Source organism: Battus philenor, unplaced genomic scaffold (assembly GCF_028537555.1).
Source record: "Battus philenor isolate CCGP_79_NKW_IND1 unplaced genomic scaffold, ilBatPhil1.0.hap1 SCAF_13, whole genome shotgun sequence".
In the NCBI taxonomy this organism is placed as follows: Eukaryota; Metazoa; Arthropoda; class Insecta; order Lepidoptera; family Papilionidae; genus Battus; species Battus philenor.
Window position 1 is genome coordinate 7,102,426 of NW_027181675.1, and position 19,863 is coordinate 7,122,288.

Consider the following 19,863-nt stretch of genomic DNA (forward strand, 5'->3'; position numbering starts at 1 on the left):
TCCGCCTACGCTTCTAATGACTATGCTTTGTTTTGTTTAATACCCTGATACGCCTATGTATGTATGTAACAATAATTTAATATTCAAGTAATACAATGCAAGTATTTTATTAACGCTGTACCAATAGCGAACTTACTCGTGCCGGTATGCCTATGTACAGTGGCGAGTATGTTTGATTACTAAAAGAATCTAAGAGGAAACGAGTATTTATATCTGCAACTAGATCTTTTAAAACTCATTTACATTCGACAAGGCAAAAGTGGACACCTGTACTGGCATTTCATAGTAGTGAGTCACACTCGTGACAAGAACTAGCCGATGCGATTTCTTATAACGCAGGCGTCTCAATGTGACAAATATGACTGCCTTAACGCGTATGCTCCAAATAAGGGCTGCTTGGTGAATGAAACTCACATTTGGCCGTAATAGGTAAAGCCCATGGACAGCGGCTATGTTGAAAAGGCGAGTTATGCCGGAACGCAGAGTATACCTTTTGTCGTACTGACTTACAAGATTTAAATAGTTTAATATTTTAACTCTTACTTTATTCTTATACATGTTATTATCGTAAGAGAATAAATATTATAAAGAAGTTAAATAAATTACCAACAACTTTAACAACTACCATGTATTAATTATTTACAGAGTTATGTGTATCTTAAATTAATCATCTGTGTATTTGTATATGAGCAAATATTAAAAAAAATCTTTTAATAATTTTGGAAACATTTTTGTCATCTTTTAAAACTATTGCATTTTTTTCAATATATTCAACACGAATTATGCATTTGATTTTATTAGGTTTAGTTATTTTCTTGTAAATTAAAACAATGCATATATATAACGAGAAACCAAAACACAAGAAATCAAAGACAGCTTTGAAAAAGTTTATAAATATTAACAAATAAACTAACTCTAAACCTTATTTATATATTGCTATATAAAGTATGTCGAGTTTCTATTATTCATACCAACCAAATATGCAGTAAGCCATTGTTATCAAAAATTATTGGTAAAACTTATGAATAGTAAAATTGTTATAAATAAATCCTTCTTTGTACCGTTTAGGCATTTATGTGGTTAACTTTCTTTTTTAAGCGATTCATGTGGTTTGAACATGTTTCCGTTTACGTTTTCAAAGTATACATTATGTACTTATATGAAAACAATTAATTAGTATGTAAGTCGGTCAGTACAAAGTACGAAACAGGCATTTGTATTTTGAAAGTGTGTAAACTGCACTGGTCGTCTCTTGTTAAGCTTCGTATGTACATTTTACATGATAATAGATTAGTATTAACAATTCAAATTGTAAGTACGAACATCCTGTTATTTTATAAATGTTGTTTTCTTTAACTTTAAGCGAGTGTGAATTATAAAAACAACCAAGTTGCGGGCCTAGATATCCAAAAGTTCGTTCAACAAACGTTCGTTCAATTCTTAAGACTCTTTGTACATATGAAATTTCTACCTATCTACTGACTCATTATATTCCATACGCAAATAGAGATCAAATAAAAACGTATTTTACGAAATTCCACCCACAAAGGGGGTTATAGTAGTGTTCATTGAAAAAATTGCATATTTTCGCATTATAGCTCTTATGCATATGTGTATGGTATAAAACTTTGCCAGAATATTTTCGACGTGTTAAAAATGACCAAAAATGCAGTACACCTTCAATAGGTAGTGCGGACCCAGCGAAGCTTGCGTTCTCCCGTCCTATTAACTATATTTAGCTTATTTAATATTTAAAACAAGAAATGTTAAGCAATACGTTCTTAGCGTGATTCTATAAAGAATTCTCTCGACCAGGGCTTCCCAAACTGTAAACTCTGACTCCTCATAACGTTACCCTAGAAACGTCGCAAAACTATTCTCACAGATTGCTTTTCTACGACGTCACAGTCGAGTTAGGTTGGTGTTATACGCAAATAAAAGTAGTGGAAGAGATCAGAGCAATTTCCAAACAAAAATCCAGTTCAGGGAAACTAGGCAACAGAAAACATAAACGTCTCATCAATGAAAAATGATTATTTGTTTTACTTAATATACATTTTCATTTTTAGGTCAAAATATTTATGTAAAATTAAAATAAACCCGCATTTAAACCTAATCATACCTAAATTTATAACAAAAACTATACATTCAATTTCAATTTTTTTATGAACCATTCATTACTAAACTAGAAACAAACAGTAGTGTGTATTTTTAGCAACAGAAGCGGGACGTCTCAACGCAATGGCAAAGACTAAATAGCTATATTTTTCATCTTTCTGGGCTGTTAGAGCTTCTTCGAAATAAGTTTATGGTAATAATTAAAACTGAGAAGTCCTGATCTAAGCGTAAAGGGCATCTTTTATTATCGAATCTAAGTGCTAAGGTACTGTGACACTTATTATCAAGTAATTATACTACTTATTTGTTATGTTTAAGTCAATAAAAATAAAGAATAAAATATTTAAATAAAAAAGACTAATATTATCACGACATACGTTTAGGGTGCTTCTAATTTTCATTTTACCAACAACATATTCTTTAACCTTAAAAGTGTATTGTTATTTCGATAACAAGACAACGCAAGTTACTTCATAAGTAAATATAATTTGGTACTTGTTACATAACCAAAAGATAAATATGACTATTTGTTACGGGAATCTTGACTTTTGCTCAACCACTTGACATACCATCTTTCCTCGAATTGAGCAACTTATCGCTTCTATCGCTTTTTGCAATGTGTACTGTGTACTGATTTAGCCAATTACGATGTTTAAGTACCAAGTTTCAACATCACAATTTTTATCACGTAAAATTCCGAGGCTGATATTTGAAATACTGAATGGATTGATATCTTTAGAATAGTTTCGCCATATTTGTATAAACGTTCTAAAAACAAAAAAAGTATAGTGAAAGTCAACTAAGTACGGACTTATCACGATATATCTGCGACCATAAGGCTTAGAGACTTGAAATTTGATAAGAATATGCTTCTACTGAGTACTACTGCGCTTTCAGCTAATAATGGATCTTACAAAATTCTTTCTGCAACTTGACGGAGGGAGCGTTCGTTAAAAAAAATCATTTTTCAAAGCTCGCGTAGGTATAACTTGGCTAGAATATATTTTGAAATAATATAAGTTACAAAACGCAACGAAAATATAAATAATGCCAAAGACATGATTCAAACGGGGGACATATAAAGTATAAATATTTTTTTTAATAAACTCTTAAGGACTTTTATAAGAAATCAATGCTTTATCGAGCTATTAAAATAAAACATGTTGGTTATTAGTTTGCTGTATTTAAAATTCCATTTAATGTATAACGTTAAGAATGCAATCGCAATTATACTTGTGACTGCTTCTATTATTAGACCACAAACTGCATTTTATAAGCCATTCTTAGCCTTGCAGATAAATAGATTTAAGGTCAATTGCGGCGAATCAAGATCGCGATCATTTTGATGACGTTAATAAAAGTACAATAACAACGCTCCGGCTGAAATACGTACAATTACAAAAAAAAATACACTTTTACAATCTTATATATAGTAGAACTAACTAATAATAGTAGAACGAAGACAAGTCAATATTGCCCTATAAGAGATTTTTATGATTAAAGGTATATCATAAAATACGAATAAAATTATCACCTGCTTCATATAGTCCAAGCCTAATATAGCGTTTCAAATCATTACGCTGTATCGTTAAATATTTAAGATACAAAAACTAAATCTGTCTATGGTATCAAAACAAGAAGCATTTTTTTATAACTATGTAGGCTGACGCGTAGTCAAATTGTGACACGAGATACTATTCATCGTTGGGAGGTGTTGTCATTTAAATGAATAAATTTGTAATCATAATAGGCATCGGGACATTCGAACCAAATAAGTAATCTGTTTACTACTAGATTAATTGATGAAAACCAAGTCGATATCTTCAGTGATTCCATGTTAAAAAAATGTTGGTTTGTACATATACTGTAAACTATTTTTTTCTTATCGAACGATAACAATATTTAACATTATTATTGTATTCACATGTTCTTATATCTATTTTGTTGTATATTATATATGTTGCGGACGATCTACATATTTTATATCTTTAAGTCGTGTTTACAGCGAGCAGATTGCAAACTTTTTCTTTTCATATGTCGATTTCGTTATTAACTAAAAAAAAAATAACACCTAATAGCAAAACTCACCTGTCACGATGGTCACGGGCGTCGTTGCCCGCAGCTCGCCTCGGACTGCCTTCGTACTTGTGCTCTCGGCCATAGATGCTGGGCGCGAAAGGGTCTTCACCGAGGTAGTATCGGTGCGGGGGGGCGACGGGAGGCGCCAACTCGCCCCCGTACTGTTTGTATGTACGGGACGAGTGCTCCGGTGACGGCGAACGAGAATTCCTCCATCTCGTCCGCCTTTCCGCTGATGCGGAGCGAATCTTCCCAACCAATTTCCTTATCGAGTTCCCTATAGCAGTGCCGACTGATTTTCGCACCGGCGACGGACGCCGTCGTGCCTCGTTCTCCGCGAAACGCGTTTTCTGATTTTGTTTACGCTCTTCGCGACGTCGCGGCGGCGTTCTGTCCCTGTCCGAACTGCCCCGACGTTCACGCGGTGGAGAGTAATCAGGCGGAGGTTCTGCAGCAACTTCTTCCCGGCTGTCACGAGAACGACCCGAATTTCCATTCCGAGATGAACTTCTGTAACCGCTATCGTAACGATGCTCTTCGGACACACGTTGTTTACTTTGTCGCTTTCGTTCGGGAGCAACAGGATGCCGATAATCATCTTCGACGGACGGCTCGCGAAAAGATCGGTCCGTTTCTAGTGGGCGAAATGGCGAACCGCGTGGCGGACTATGCATCGTAGATGACGATACGTAAGCAGAATCATCGCGCGAAGGCGGGTGGCGGCGACCGATCGGTGATGATCTTCCTTGAGGAGAATCGCGCTTTCCGTAAACGTGTCGCGGAGAAGATCCGTTTAAACGATCGTTGCTGGCGTACGGCGAGCGAACCGCCGGCGGCGAAGGGGACGAGCTCCGCGGCTCAGGCATCCTCGGCTTAGTAGCACGGCGTTGCGACCAATCCGCTACACCTTTAAAATATCCTCCCGTCTTATTAACTGGTCCTGTAGGTCGTTCGTCGGAGGGTGTCGAAGATTTCGTTTTACGAAGTACTCTATCTCCATAGGCGGTCGGAAGCGGCACTGACGATATAGTTTTCCCGTAATAACCTTCGTCATCGGCGGTTTTGTTTTTTACATAATAGGCAGGTTCCGGTCTACGTCCGATTTCTTCAGCGATCGAGTCATGCGATGAACGGGAATCACTGCCGAAGTGGCTTTCGAGCCACTTGGACGTCTCTTTTTTGCGTGTTTCCTCCTCGATGTCAAAATCCAAAGGCCGCTTAGCGTAGTCTTTTTCGAGGTCTGAAAGTAAAAATTAACTTAGTACAGCGATAAGAACGATAAGGTGCGGCCGCACGGCCGACGGCTTACGGCTGAGTGGACGGGTCGCCCCCATCCTCAGTCATACAATATGGCGTAATCGTTCAGTCAATACATTTGCCAAACTAACTAAGGTCAATGCAATGAGCTGTAAACACGGGCATCATTTTACTTAACATCTGTGATAGTAGCGTGGTAAATTATCAACTGAATAATTATTTCTAGGTCACTTTGTACGTTTCACCTATTACTTACTTACAAATATGTAGTATTTTTTATATCACTTGTATCATCGTTACAAAAATAGTTATAATATAATAACGTATATATTTAATTATAAAAATAAATATTGAATTTTGTATAACCATTCCTGTCGACTTCAAATATCGTCGAGGAATATACTTTCCGCGAAAAGATATCTACGCCATAAAGTTACAGAAAAAGATAATATCAGCTTTGGAAAATTGTAACACACGCAAGTTGAAATTTGCTAGAAGGTACAGTCCTACTTGCTACAATGTTAATAAATTATGAAAAGCATGTAAAGCGTATGAAGAGAAGTTTCTAAGATATTGATAACTCCGTGCAAAAGGTGTTTAGAATAAAAAAAGTAAGCACAGATAAAAAAAAAATTTTTTAATTGAAATGTAACAAAATAATTCCTTTAAAAACTGTAAGATTGTTAATATATTAAAATATAGAAAATTATTTGTCGGTAATAATGTTATATTTAGAAAAAATACGTAAAACGGCAATAGGTTACATAGAATTGACAATATGCGGTAGTCTAGACCCACTTATGTTGCCAACTTCAAATTTTAAACGGACCACCTAGTACACAAAATATTTCAACTTTTAATTATATAATTCACTGAAATTAAGAAAAATAGATTTGAGTTGAAGAATCTCATTATACCTCTATAATGAGATATCCTAATCTAAATCTGTTTTGATCAGATAGGGATCTTCTTGTATTCTTGTGAATGACGTACTCAAGTTGTTACAGTAAATGATCCCGTGTGGATAATAATGTAAATAAATAAATACAACAATGTCTCTATACATGATACCTTCGCTACAAACGCCAGTAGTACGTGCCCATTAAAACAAGGCTACGACGTTAAGAGCAGAAAATAAATCATGTTGTATTTCGCTGTATTAGGATGCAGAAGGTTGCGATTTGCATAAGTATTCCATTACATACTTGCTAAAGCTACCTGACAAAAATTAATACTAATTAACACAAGATGCTACATTTTAATATTATTGTAATGTACGGATTCAAATTAATCTTAATATAATCACTTAACATCTTCGGTTTTAAGACGATTGGCTAATGATTAAAAAATCAAACACTGAAGGTATACATTTATTTTTTGCTAATATTTGATTCAAATCAATTCAAACTTAAAAAAACCTCTATAAGCAGGTTTAATTTAGTTAGCAAGGAGACCGGTTGAAAACGACCTACCAGTGTCTAAATAAGTTAATTATTTGTAGTAACCTATGTATCTACTGCTATGCTCTATACATAGTAAAATTTTATTTCTTAAAGAAGGTTTATGAGTCGGAATTTACGAAGCAGGTCTAATGCTGTTTGAAGAATTTATTCATTTAATTCATACTCATTGGTTTAAGGCTAATGCTAAGGTTTTTTGGTTCTTCATTAGGTCCTGAATCTCTTTGAAGTTTTGCGAATAACACATCACTAGTGTTCGTTGGTGCATGGATATTTCAGCCTATCCATGATATCTTGTTTCATAGAGTAGCATATAACGAAAATAATTCACACACAGTTTATTTGACCGGTAAGCCACTACTGCTCTTCGATTATCCTGTAATGTCATATATGAATGCCAAACCAATAAGACTATTATTTCTATCGTCAAATGATTAACATCTACGTATCTCTAAACATAAACATACAACTACATGCTGTCACACAGATACTAACAAATGTTGATAAAGATTTGTTAAGGGTGTTGAACAACTATTTAAAAAAATTGACTAATAAAAATAAATTAATCAAAATATGCAGTCTTAAAATATTCATACAGCTTAACAAGTAATATATACAAACGAGCTCTTGAATTAAAAACTAATTTTAAAATTAAAACGACGGTTAGATTATGACAGTTACTTTTTTTTAATTCCATAACAACGAAATTACACACAAATATTTACTAATCACTACACTAAGCACAGCCTATGACATAAAGTGAATTACGTAACAGTAAAATTTGGATGGGCAATATGTGGCTGGACATCTTAACTTCCACGGATACGCCTCTTTTTCAAATTTAAAAATGAAAAAGTGATCTCTAAGTTTAAATCCATAACACTATAATAATTTTACATGTTACAATGTATTTTAAACATTCATATATTTTCTACTTTTGTTCACTGACCAACAAAAGCATTATTTGACAAGTATGTTTTTGGTAGCAAATCTTATTATCACAAAGACAGGCAGCAAAAACGTTTTTAAGAATGATATATTGATTTACAACACATGATACCATAATAGTCCCAACGTCGTGGGCAGTATCGATATAGAGCGGCTGTTACTTGATACGGCCACTGGAACAGCTATCACCATTATTGTAAAGCGTGATCTCCGTGATGGAATTACATAAATGTTTACGTCAAGAGATAATATCATTTTTAATTGGACGTTTATTTTACGTTCTGTATATTAATAGATTCTTAAAAACAAATATAGAATAATCGCTAGAAAGACTTTTTTATATTTTTTTATATTTATTTATGACATTTTTATATTTCATATTCTTATTGTAATTTGTTTGACAGTGGCAACAAACATTTTTTGACGGACATTTGCCCTACTGGCATTTATATATCACGTTGGTGTTAGGTAGTAGAGTACAAAAAACGCCAAGTCCGAACCACATTCTAAAGTCTCTAAACCGGATGCTCCATGCAGATATGAGGCACGAAGGCGCCCGTTTAACAATCCGACTCAAGGGTGAAAGAGGGCAAAACTCCTGTTGGTCGGCTGCTATTGATTACTACCTTTATTATCGCTTCGGGAAGCCAAAACGAAATCTAATTAATGCTAGTTTGAGAAATCATTGGTACAGTGCAACCGGAACAGCTGTACCGCGACTTAAGTACACATCGGAACGGGCAGAAGTATCGGCCGGTCCATTCATTCAGGTCGCTATCGCCATTCGCGTCAGCAGTGCTTATTCTCTTATATTACTTTGCTTTATAGAGGCGCGTTACAGCAGTTTTGATATCACCATATGCCTAGCTTCAAATATAGATGCAGATATTTATTACGCATGCACTACGGAGCTCATTTTGATTTTCGATATAATTAATATTTCATGGTTTTTTTAATACTATTTTCTGTTAATAGCATAATAAATTATTAAAAATGAAGGCTGTGGTCGTTTTCAAAAAAGACGATTTTCCGTATTGAATTTATATTTTCATAAATTATGCTTTTAATTGGAAAACAACAAAAAAAATAAGAATAATATGAAATGACAAAGAGAAAAAACCCAGAAATAAATTGAATACTTCACAAACAAGCCGTAATTCGTAAGTTTTACAATTTGTTTTAAAATAATGTAAGCAAAACACCACAAAACCTCTAGGTATAAAAATTGTTTTTAAAAAGTATATATAAAAGTTCTATAGAATAAGTTAATATAAATACTGTATATGTGTTATACCTAACTTCATATTATTAATACTATTTACCTAAGAATTATTTAATAACTTATATTTAAAATATGCTTAGATATTTTATTATTGTTATTAATAGACATAGAGCAATTCCTATTTAATTCTGATTAGAGCATAAAATTTGAAATGGAAAAGGGTTATAAAGAAAAAATACTAAAAGTTAAAATAAAGTAAAATGCGAAAAAACTGAAGTAAAAAAAAATAATAAAAAGAACAATTAGTGTACCTTGATAATTGTTTTAATTGGTTAATATTTTGTTTTTGACTCTAACTTTAAATTAACTTTTGTGTAACAGCGCCATCTATTCCTATGTGGTATTATTGTAACAATAATTACACAAAATATCTTTTGTTTACTGCCCTCTGTTGTAGAATAGCTAAACTATCATATTCGTTTCACTTACCGTTTATGCGAAGGCGGCGCTGACGGCGCATTCTTACAGATAAGCTGTCCCAGTCGTCATCCATATTAGGTTGTCCTTCCCTTTCGACTGCGACAAATAATTTTAAGCAATGTAATTAATTATGGTATTATTATATTATCGTATTTTATAATATTTTTTAAACGATGTTTGTGTTGTTGAATGTTTCAAAATTAATGCAAGCAAAAAAAAGTTTACTATTTTTTTAAATTAAAAATATGATGACAACAAAAACATAATTCTATGATTAAAATATTATTTCAACATGATATATGTTTTCACTGATAGTTCGTCACTAATTTAAAGAGGATAACATATTTTTGCGATGAAAGTTGAGCTTGCTTAGTATTATTTTCATTTTCAAGAGATAAGAGGGCGCTGAGAGCGCACCACCAACTCATTAGTAATAACTAACTACGCTTAAGGGCTCCCGCAAAAGCCTCGGCTTACATGTATCTTCTTGAGGATATTCTAAAAAATTAAAAACAATGAATAATCTTTTATTTACAGTTTCTAACGGGTCATTTAATAGATGATCGTTATTATTACCTAATAATTTTCAGTCTAATTCTTTGTTTAACTGAAAATACAGAATTGCGTACCTTCTTCAGTGCGTGTCCTTGCGTGTACTTGGGTGGCAAGGCGCAGGCCGCCCGCCATTAGGTCTGTAGTCCGTTCCACGTCCACGCGCTTGCGTCGCTCTGTGCCGCCGGTCTCCTCCACCAAGCTCTCGTTACTAGCTATTGAACGAACCTGACAAGAAAAAATACTCGTTCAATTGTTTTTGTTACATTTATACCTACTAGTGTATTATATTTGACCTAATGTTGATCATCGCATAATGCTCCCGATACTTTCTAACCTAAACCTAATTCGATAACTGCAACCAGTCGTCTAAACACGTATCCAACACAGCTCAAAAAGAAACTCCTGATGGGGCCCTTGGCCTTGAAAGCCCGCCTTAACGATGTAAAACCTTAACAACTTCTTAAACATGTGAAATAGATCCACAATGACCTAAACGAAGAGAAACTCAAAGCTTGGTAACGATGAATGCTACAATATATACAACACCCGGTAGAGTTGTTTATAAGAAAACCGGCAAAACACTTTGACCAAGGACAAAAAGTTCATTTTTAATTCATTTGTTGGTAACAAGCTCTACTATATATTCTTAGGCGCACGTCTATTCATCACATCAACTTAAATCAGCGACCGATCAAATGTAAAGTAATATTTTTTTTATTCCAAAGATAAGAATAAACTATGTTTGTACCTCGTCCTTAGGTAATTCCTCGTCACACAGACGTTCCTCTTCCCTGGTGTGGCGAGTCTCTGTCACTATCGTTCCATCCGGCCGCAACGCGCGAAGCTCTTTCTATAATACAATATATACATTACATGTTAATTTAACATTATAGGTTAAGTTATTTATCTGAGGAAAAAAAAGTATGTTTAGGTGTTTGTTCGGAAGGTTATGTGATTCGGATTCATTGATTTCAAAGCTTTTTATTGTTCACATCCATTAAAAAAGTTTTCTTATAATTAACAATGGTTATTACGTTATCTTTGGAAAAGCAATATTCCGAAAATTTTAAAGAAATATATTGTTATGTAATAAAGTCATATTTCACATGTCATAGATTCGAAACCCACTGGATGAGATAAGATTTTATAGCAACTTAAAATATGCCTTAATGTTTTTATATATAATTCTCCATTTTTATTAGGAATAGTTAGGTATTTAAATTTCTCTTATATAAATTGGCATAAATTCACAATGAATAAAAAAGAAGAAAACTAGGTTAACAATTGTTCCAACGCTTTGCTTCGGTGTTTTCATATGATCCAGCCGAAAATAAATATTCTAAAATAATATTTTATTAACTTAGTGCGATCTTTCTAAATTGACAATTGCTTAATTAATGTATATATTTATAACTTTACAAATTTCTTTAAATAAATATAAATAAATTTAGTTACGAGAAAAAAAAACAAATTTAAATTATAAACGAAACTGAAACTATTTTAAAAATATATCGTTACGAATAATAACAAATAATATAAACTTACAGTGTCATCAGTTTTAACGGTAGTATTATAAGCAACGGTATCCTTGACGAGTTCGGGACCTCGGGGCACCAGAGCAAGCTGGTGTTCAGTTTGCACCTTCAGAGCATCTCGGATATCTTCTTCGGGTGTCTCATTTACAGCAGCTATGAGGGCCTAAAAACAAACAATTTAAACGAATTAAGTCAACAAAAATATTCACATATTTTTTTCACTTAAAACATTACTATCACTAATTCCGAATATGATAAATGTAAGTAATAAATACATTAATTTTTAACTTATGGTTTTTAAAAAGAAGAAATTGCCAAGGGATGTTCTCTTCGACGTTTAAGAAGATACTAATGATTTTAATAACGAAATGGAAATTTGAAAACGGTTAAAATTTAAAAAAGGCACAACTAGTTAACACATAACACAAAATATAACAAATAAGTATAACTCTGTTTCTAGTTACATTAATTAAATAAATATTGCTTCAGAATTTAACATAGGTACTAAAAACCTTTACAGATATGCTGAAATATGAATATAATACTTTTTACTCTTTTAAAACTAAAAACGTGACAAGAACGTCAACCAAATAGCGTCATGACACAGAATAAATTTTACAAAAAGTCCGCAAGTTACTGGGCCAAAGTGCCTGCAACGGTGAACGGTGTGCTCGGCGGTTTTGGTCATATTTCGGACATTGACATAAATGGATCTAAAGTATTTCTTAATGATTTGTTAATGCTTAAAGATCCATTTGATACCAAAACAGCTTTGGATTGTGGAGCGGGTATTGGAAGGGTTAGCAAGAATTTACTTATCCCATACTTTGATAAAGTTGATTTAATAGAACAAGATAAAAAGTTTATTAACACCGCTAAAGAAGTTATAGGTTCAAATAATGAAAAACTTGGAACGCTGTATCAGAAAAGTTTACAACAATTCAAACCTGATAAGAAGTATGATTTGATATGGTGTCAGTGGGTTCTGGGATATTTGACGGATAAAGATCTTGTAATTTTTTTACGAAAATGTAGGCAATCATTGGCTACTAATGGTTTGATTGTAATAAAAGAAAATGTAACAGGATCGAACGAATATGATTATGATGATGAAGATTATTCTGTTACTCGTCCTTATAAAATGATGATAACTTTATTTCAGCAAAGTAATCTGGAGATAATTAAAACTGACATTCAAACTGGTTTTCCTGAAGATATTTACTCTGTACACATGTTTGCATTAAAACCCAACTAAACGTCTTGTCAACTAAGTCTTATATAATAATATCTGTGATAAATTAAAATACGTTTAATATAGAAAAGGTTGAGATTAAATCAATCTATAAAAAGACGTAGGCTGATGAAACTACTTCATAATGAATAACTGTAAGAAGTTCTACATCATACTCAGACTGAATGAAGGCTTATCTTTGATGAAGTGGCGAATCGTGGGCAGAATTCGTGATTGTGTCGTTTAATAAAGTTGGATCTTGAACGTGCCACGGCGGCGAAATATTTGCAAGCGCATTCACCGCATCAACTGGTAGACTCGAGGAATTGTTGATCATTACAGACTTTTTACAATGCGTGAATAGAATTATTTTTTTTATTTTTTGGATTTAAAATGGTATAAATTTTATAAAAGGTTTATTTGTATCATTTTAAAATATTATACATTAAAGCTTGGAACTAGATATACTTTATTGTACTTCATAGAAGTTAATATTGCGCAATTAATAGTTAACTACACCAGCATCGGCGATGTTGGATCGTAGAACAGTTAGTGATGCATATCGCACCGTACCCTGTTATTAGTACTCTCTGGGCGTTCAGTAATTTTCTATTAGATACAGTTACATTCGATTTATAAAGTATAAAATTTATAAAGTCATATTCTTATTAATCGAAGCGAATTCGCAAAACTAAAATAGATGCTCATTATGAGTGAACGAATAATGAAATAAATGGAACTATAGGGTAAAGGATAACATTGAGTATGACTAAATCGCCTATTTTCAGGAGTTTTACCAGTCTTAACAGTAGTACTACTATTTCTTTTCCAACAGACTTAGTCATAGTAAGACTTCACACCTGTTACATTTATTCCAATAGTAGTACTGATAATATTAACGATAATACGTAGACCTCGCAATGGACAGCTAATAGCAATTTAAGATATTTTTTCTCGTGATACATCGTTGCCTTTAACGATTCGCTAATTGAAAGTTCCAGGGTGTAGAGGGAATTTATCTAAGCCGTTAATGTAGTAATTTATTTTGAAAGCGCCCTCGAGTACGTCAGTTCGAGCCGGAACATTGGATATTTCACGAGGTCGCCAAGATTCCAAGTCATTTGGGATGACGCGTTGAAGTGATCAGGCGCAATCGCCTTCGTGATGGTCACCTTGACTTGAGCTGTTACTCATTAAGCGATAAGTATTCCGGTTAGTTAGTAGGATGTCTTAGAAAGCTGTTTTTTTTTTCGTTTATGACCTTCGCTATTGGGGCTTCACACTCTCCCTGACGTATTTATGGGACAGGAAATTACAACGGCACTTGGATATCATGCAACTTTTTCTATGTTGTTTCGTTTTGTTTCAAGCAGCCACAACGTTTAGTTAAACAACATTAAAGACACCACTTCTGCTGTTTGAGAAATGAATACACAAATCTTTAGCATTTTTTTATTCGTTTAATCATAATACTAGCCTTTATAGATCATAAATAGATTTTTGACATAAAACGAAAAATAATAACTATTTACATTGAAGACGTAAAAACTTTTCTATTGGACACACATCAATTCTTGAAAGGAACTTCCAGTGTTTACGTATGATTTGTTTAGCATTTCAATTCACATCAGTTAGACTCAATTTGTCGTTACGGTAAAACACTACACGACGGAATAAAAACATGAAGCACGACTAACTGTATCTTTATCGTTATTTCGTAAACAACAAATTGCAGATGGTAACATCCTAATTTTTACTATACAATATGTGATGATTGATAATAGATAAAAAAGCTTTATTTAAACGTATAGCTCGTTTGCTGTTCATGTATGGCAGATATACCCCGTACAAATGACTATAGTTTCTGAAATATTAATAACGTAATTTATAAGGTTTACTATACATTGAGATTAGTTATTGTTTACTATCTGTCCCTGCAGACTTTGTACAGCCAGTTAAGTTATTGCTCTATGGCATATCAATAATGTAATGAGTAATCACTTTATACAGGTTGGTTGGTAATAGATTTGCTCCAAAGCTTGTTCCCAAATGAGCTATTTGTTTACCAGTTTGAAACTTTACCCCTCTAACTATACGCATTAGATTAACGCAGTAAAATCACGATGTACTTTTGTAAGACATAATATATAAATCTCAAAGCATGATTATATTCTAACAACTTTCTATAACTATTATAAATGTAAACATAGAAGACAAAAACAAAATATAACTATTAATAAACTAAAAAACTTTATCTAATATTTTTTCTAAATTTCTATAAAATAATAATGATTATTTACGCGGTTCGCATAAATATCTGTCATAGTTTATATTAGTAACCAGTACTTTTTGGCACGTCGGATTACTTCGTCACTTTTTTTATAAACTCCTTAGTTAAGTCATCGGCTTTTCTTAAAGATATCTATAGGGGGAAATACCATAATCACCACGCTTGACAGACAAGTTGGCGATCGTAATATGCTGTCATGATAAGCGTAGGACGCTACTACCTATCCTTTGGAAACTTGCTTGTGAGCTGTGACAATCCTTTATAACTAATACACAAAGTGTGAATTATATGAGACTGTACCCCGGGAACGGACCTTGCAACCTATGACTGCAAGTTTCAGTCTACTACCGCTGGGATACCACTGCTAGTAATTAATTAGTAGATTTTCAACGTGCAGGTAAAATAAAATATACTATACATATAATTAAAACAAAAAATCGCCGCAACTATTTCCTCAAAAAAGTGTTTTTCATAGTTGGATGTTTTTTACACCCGACTTGACGAAGATCTATATTTTGATATATTTATTTTTAGCACTTTCAAAGTTTATTGGATAGTAACAACTATTGCTATTATCATAGACACTATCGTAGAAATGTATCCGCGTTATGCTATACCTTTGTTAGAGAGATTTAGAAAGCTTACATAGTTCATAAGATCGCGTGAAATTTTTAAACATTGTTGTAGTTTGCACTTTTTATGATTTTTATGAAGTTGTACAACGTACCGTACTGTTCTTATGATTTTTACTGCATGTAAATTACCTTTCAGTCTTTGTCAACTTTAGATATTAAAAGTGTTGTTGCATAATAAAACATTATATTTATTGTATTCTCATTGATCGCTGAATGATCCCACTTAACTTCATAGCAACAGAGATTCGGATAGTATATGTCATGTCTACCTAAGTACATTTATTTCAAAATTACTTGTTTTGTAGTGAATAAAGTGCTTATCAAAACCTATTTGTCAGTATAAACACTTGCTTCAATTTTGTTTCTTTTTTATATGAAAGTTACATAAATTTTCATTAGAAATAGAAAATAAGCGACATAAGTTGTAGTCGAGAAATGTGCCCATTTAAAAATTCAGTCCAGTTTCTTTTTAACCTGTATCGTGTATCACCTGTGTTAATATTTATTTCGTTGTTAATACGAAGAAGTAAAAGTAATCGACGCAAAGCGTGCCGGTGCGCCGGCTTGAACCGGTCGGCGGCATGTAGCGACAACGCCACGGTCCACAACGATCTTAATCTCTCAGAAAAATATTTAAAGTGGTCGAAAGATTGTTTATGATTATAGTCTAAAAGAAAAAAAATACTAATGCAATCCGATGAAACAGACATAACATTACGTGATTGTATGTAATTTCAAATTCTTTGTAACTATTAAGGAGGTAAAATCACGATACACATAATTCTGAAACATAAAATTCTCTTTGCTGAATCTACCGTTTTCACTTTAATATCCGTGCAACTAAAATACCCACAAACAAAGTAGTATTATTTTTATTGACACTATGATTGAGCAAAAATTACCATGCAACTTTCTTTTTTGACTTGACTTACAATGCTGCTCAAATGTTATTTCCCCAGGTTCAATGGAGTAAATAAACTGATAGTTAAACCTTATTTATAAGTAGTAAAACTCAATGGCTGCCCTGGTAGTCCCGGCACAGGCCAGTAACTTTACCGGATTGAGTGCTTGGCCGTTGTAGCTGTAACATTACACTTGAGAATGTGTTATTTTAAATCAAATTAGTTCATCATCACCATTTAAGCTGTAAGACGTCAACTGCTGAATATAGGCTTGCTCCGTAGATTTCCAATAAGACCTGTTAGATGCGGTCTGCATCCAGCGTCCTCCGAAGACCTTAACATGGTTGTTTGTCCACCTTGTGATGAGGCGTCCTACGCTGCGTTTGCCGGTCCGTGGTCTCAATTTCAGAGCCTTTAAGTCCCAACTGCCACTTCAACTTGCTAATCCGCTGGACTGTGTCCAGCCCAATAGTTCTCAATACGAAATATCACCGAATATGAATCAATGCAAGTACACCGACAACCATTTAAAACCGATCAACTAAAATTAGAATGCGACATAGACATAAATAATCTTAAAGTAAATAATGTAAATTACAAACAACTATAGTTTTAAGAACCATAACAATAAACATTGTTTATTAATAAACTCGAGATCGTTGAATATTAATTATTACAAAATGTAATTAATCAACAGCTCTTGCTTGTAATTTATTGAAGTGACTTGTAAAGTGTAAGAATCATTAATGTTCACTAGATTTGTAATCAACCACGAACCATCTTCGAAACTTTCGTATTATTGAGTATTGTAAAGCCGGTTGTTACCAAATAGTATTAAGTTAAGCAATAGGCAATTGGAAGGACACGACATTCTACTTGGAAGGCAGCCAGCTGCTTGCGAAAATTACGTGAAACTTTGATTTATACTGACTCCTATAAGATATGGGCGATATTTTAGACATTGTCCCGGGTTACAAAAGCAAATTTTACAGAGTTATTACGCCTTTGTAACTGTTTGTATGTACAGTGGCGCGTAAGAGACCTATTTAATGATAAATTAAATTTTAAATCAAATTAATTTATTTAAATTTAAATCAATCGTTTATTTATTTCTGGTGTGGTGTTAGTGACTATCCTAATGATTAACTGTAGAGGCGTCAGCGACCTTGTTGTTAAACAGTAAAATATAATTAAAGCATACATTTAAACACAAAAGTACAAGTATCTAGGTAATTTATAAATAGAGAATAAACAAAGATTAATTATTTTATATATATATATATATACAAGAAATAGTTTAAAAAGTCTCACATAATAAATGGCTTATATAATTTATACTTTGTTTTTTCAATCGGCTTTATGAACAGTGATAGCCTAACGGTAGAAGACTTGGTGTCTTCTGCATGTTTATAATACCACACTGTGATCGCCAACCCGCCTACTAAGCGTGGCGATTATGGTACATCCAGGGGGGATGTACCAATAGATATCTTTGGAGGAGGCCTATGCCTTGCGAGCGTCTGCGGGCTGAAACGACGACGAAACTGCTTTTTCTTAAAATAATACTGATAACTTAATGTTATACTCGTAGATTCTTATTAGCTATATATATCACGTAAATCAAGTGGCTATCGTGTATCTTCTTGAATTTTGATCGTAAGATTTTTGTTTTACCGTTTACATATTATGCAATTGTTAAATAATTTGTATAAATAGTGTAGTAAGATTGAACCCGCAACATATATATCACAGTCCTTAAACACTAGGCTACCGGTGGTTCCTTACTACTAAATTTAAAACACGGTAACAATATGATTTCGAACTGTCAAAAACTATTCACTTATCGCAGTCCAAATGAAGAAAAATTAAAACTTAATTAAGGGTAAAAATGTTATTAATTAATGTAATGCCTTGTTAAAATACAACGATTAATAAATAACAAAATATTGTTGTTGTAATATCAATGTAAATATTTACGTCCTAATAAGCCATCTTATGTTGGTAGGCTATAATTTACGTAAAATATTTGACAGCTATGAGAATTGTCTTTTTTTACTTCATGGTGTGTTTGGGAAATGGTAAGTCATGTTTAACCCGTTTCTATTTCTTCCATTATTTATCTGCGTTAAACTTTCTTGTGTCTTAACGAATATATAAAAAATTAGCTGTTTAAGTATGAGTTATAAAAAGAAATGGTCCGGAAAATCTAGAGCGATTCATCTTTATTTATACAGATAATATATTTTAAAAGAGTCGATTATTTTAAAACTTTTCTTATATTTCTATGCGCATCATAAAGTAGTTTAATTATAGTTTACATAAAATAAAAGCGCATTACGGCGGTTTATATACTATTATAGCGCTTCTTCTAAATATAGGACGCAATGATATTCCTGCAAAATTAATTCCAACTAATACCCTCTCGTTATACTGCACGCTATTAAACACGAGGGAAATTAATGAGTACCTTCAAGTTTATCTAACGATGGAGTCTGCCCACGCACTCTGTTGAATCTTTACCGTTTCATTCATGCCCTCAAGAAAGACCGACATTATTAGTATCCTGTAAATTGCGGCTGCAAAGGTTTATACACACCACTGCTAAACTTACCCTTAAATTACACAATATTTTAAGAATTGTTTGAATCAAACAAAGAGGCTAAAACACAGTGTTAACAATTAAGCACTAGTCCAATTTTCAATGTAAATATGACTAAACTTGTAATACGAAGTTTTCGTTTTAAACACTTCAAAATTATAATATTATTATATAAAAAAGCATACAGAGCAATATTAGTTAACATTTCTTACGCGAGAGGACGTCTAGGTGTATTTGTTAATAGCGCAGCGTAATAAACCTATTACATACTGAAGCTAATTATTTAAATCCAATGTTGTATTCTAGTACTTAGATGGTGAACGTATAATGATGGAACTATTTTTCAAATAACACAAACTGTACTGAGATGCGTGGTCGTTAAAATAATGTAATGTTCGCGGTAAGCAGGGCCAAATCGCACAGACTATCAAGTGCAGCCAGGGACAGGGCTGCCTTTCTTAACGACCTGTAATGACACCGACATCTATCCTTTAAACTAGAGAGTCCCACATGTGTTACATTTAGAATAACACAACTCCTCCGTGCGAGTCC

At 33.1% G+C, this 19,863-nt stretch overlaps 2 protein-coding genes across 3 annotated transcripts in view; one reads left to right on the forward strand and one right to left on the reverse strand.

Moving 5' to 3' along the window:
- Positions 1 to 19,863, reverse strand: part of chas (chascon) — a 102,281-nt gene that overhangs the window by 1,666 nt on the left and 80,752 nt on the right. For both annotated transcript variants that reach the window (XM_068777204.1, XM_068777205.1), the window contains 5 exons: positions 11,665 to 11,817; positions 10,868 to 10,969; positions 10,194 to 10,344; positions 9,574 to 9,660; positions 4,207 to 5,437 (listed from right to left, as the gene is read on the reverse strand). In XM_068777204.1, the coding sequence (XP_068633305.1) occupies positions 4,207 to 5,437; positions 9,574 to 9,660; positions 10,194 to 10,344; positions 10,868 to 10,969; positions 11,665 to 11,817 (1,724 nt within the window). The remainder of the gene's footprint in view (positions 1 to 4,206; positions 5,438 to 9,573; positions 9,661 to 10,193; positions 10,345 to 10,867; positions 10,970 to 11,664; positions 11,818 to 19,863) is intronic.
- LOC137933416 (alpha N-terminal protein methyltransferase 1-like) lies at positions 12,253 to 12,909 on the forward strand. Its single transcript, XM_068777368.1, has one exon. The coding sequence runs from the start codon at positions 12,253 to 12,255 to the stop codon at positions 12,907 to 12,909; it is 657 nt and encodes a 218-aa protein (XP_068633469.1).

Bases quoted from the DNA above. Each gene is read 5' to 3' on its own strand.
- LOC137933416 (XM_068777368.1), top strand. From the start codon at position 12,253: ATGACACAGAATAAATTTTACAAAAAGTCCGCAAGTTACTGGGCCAAA.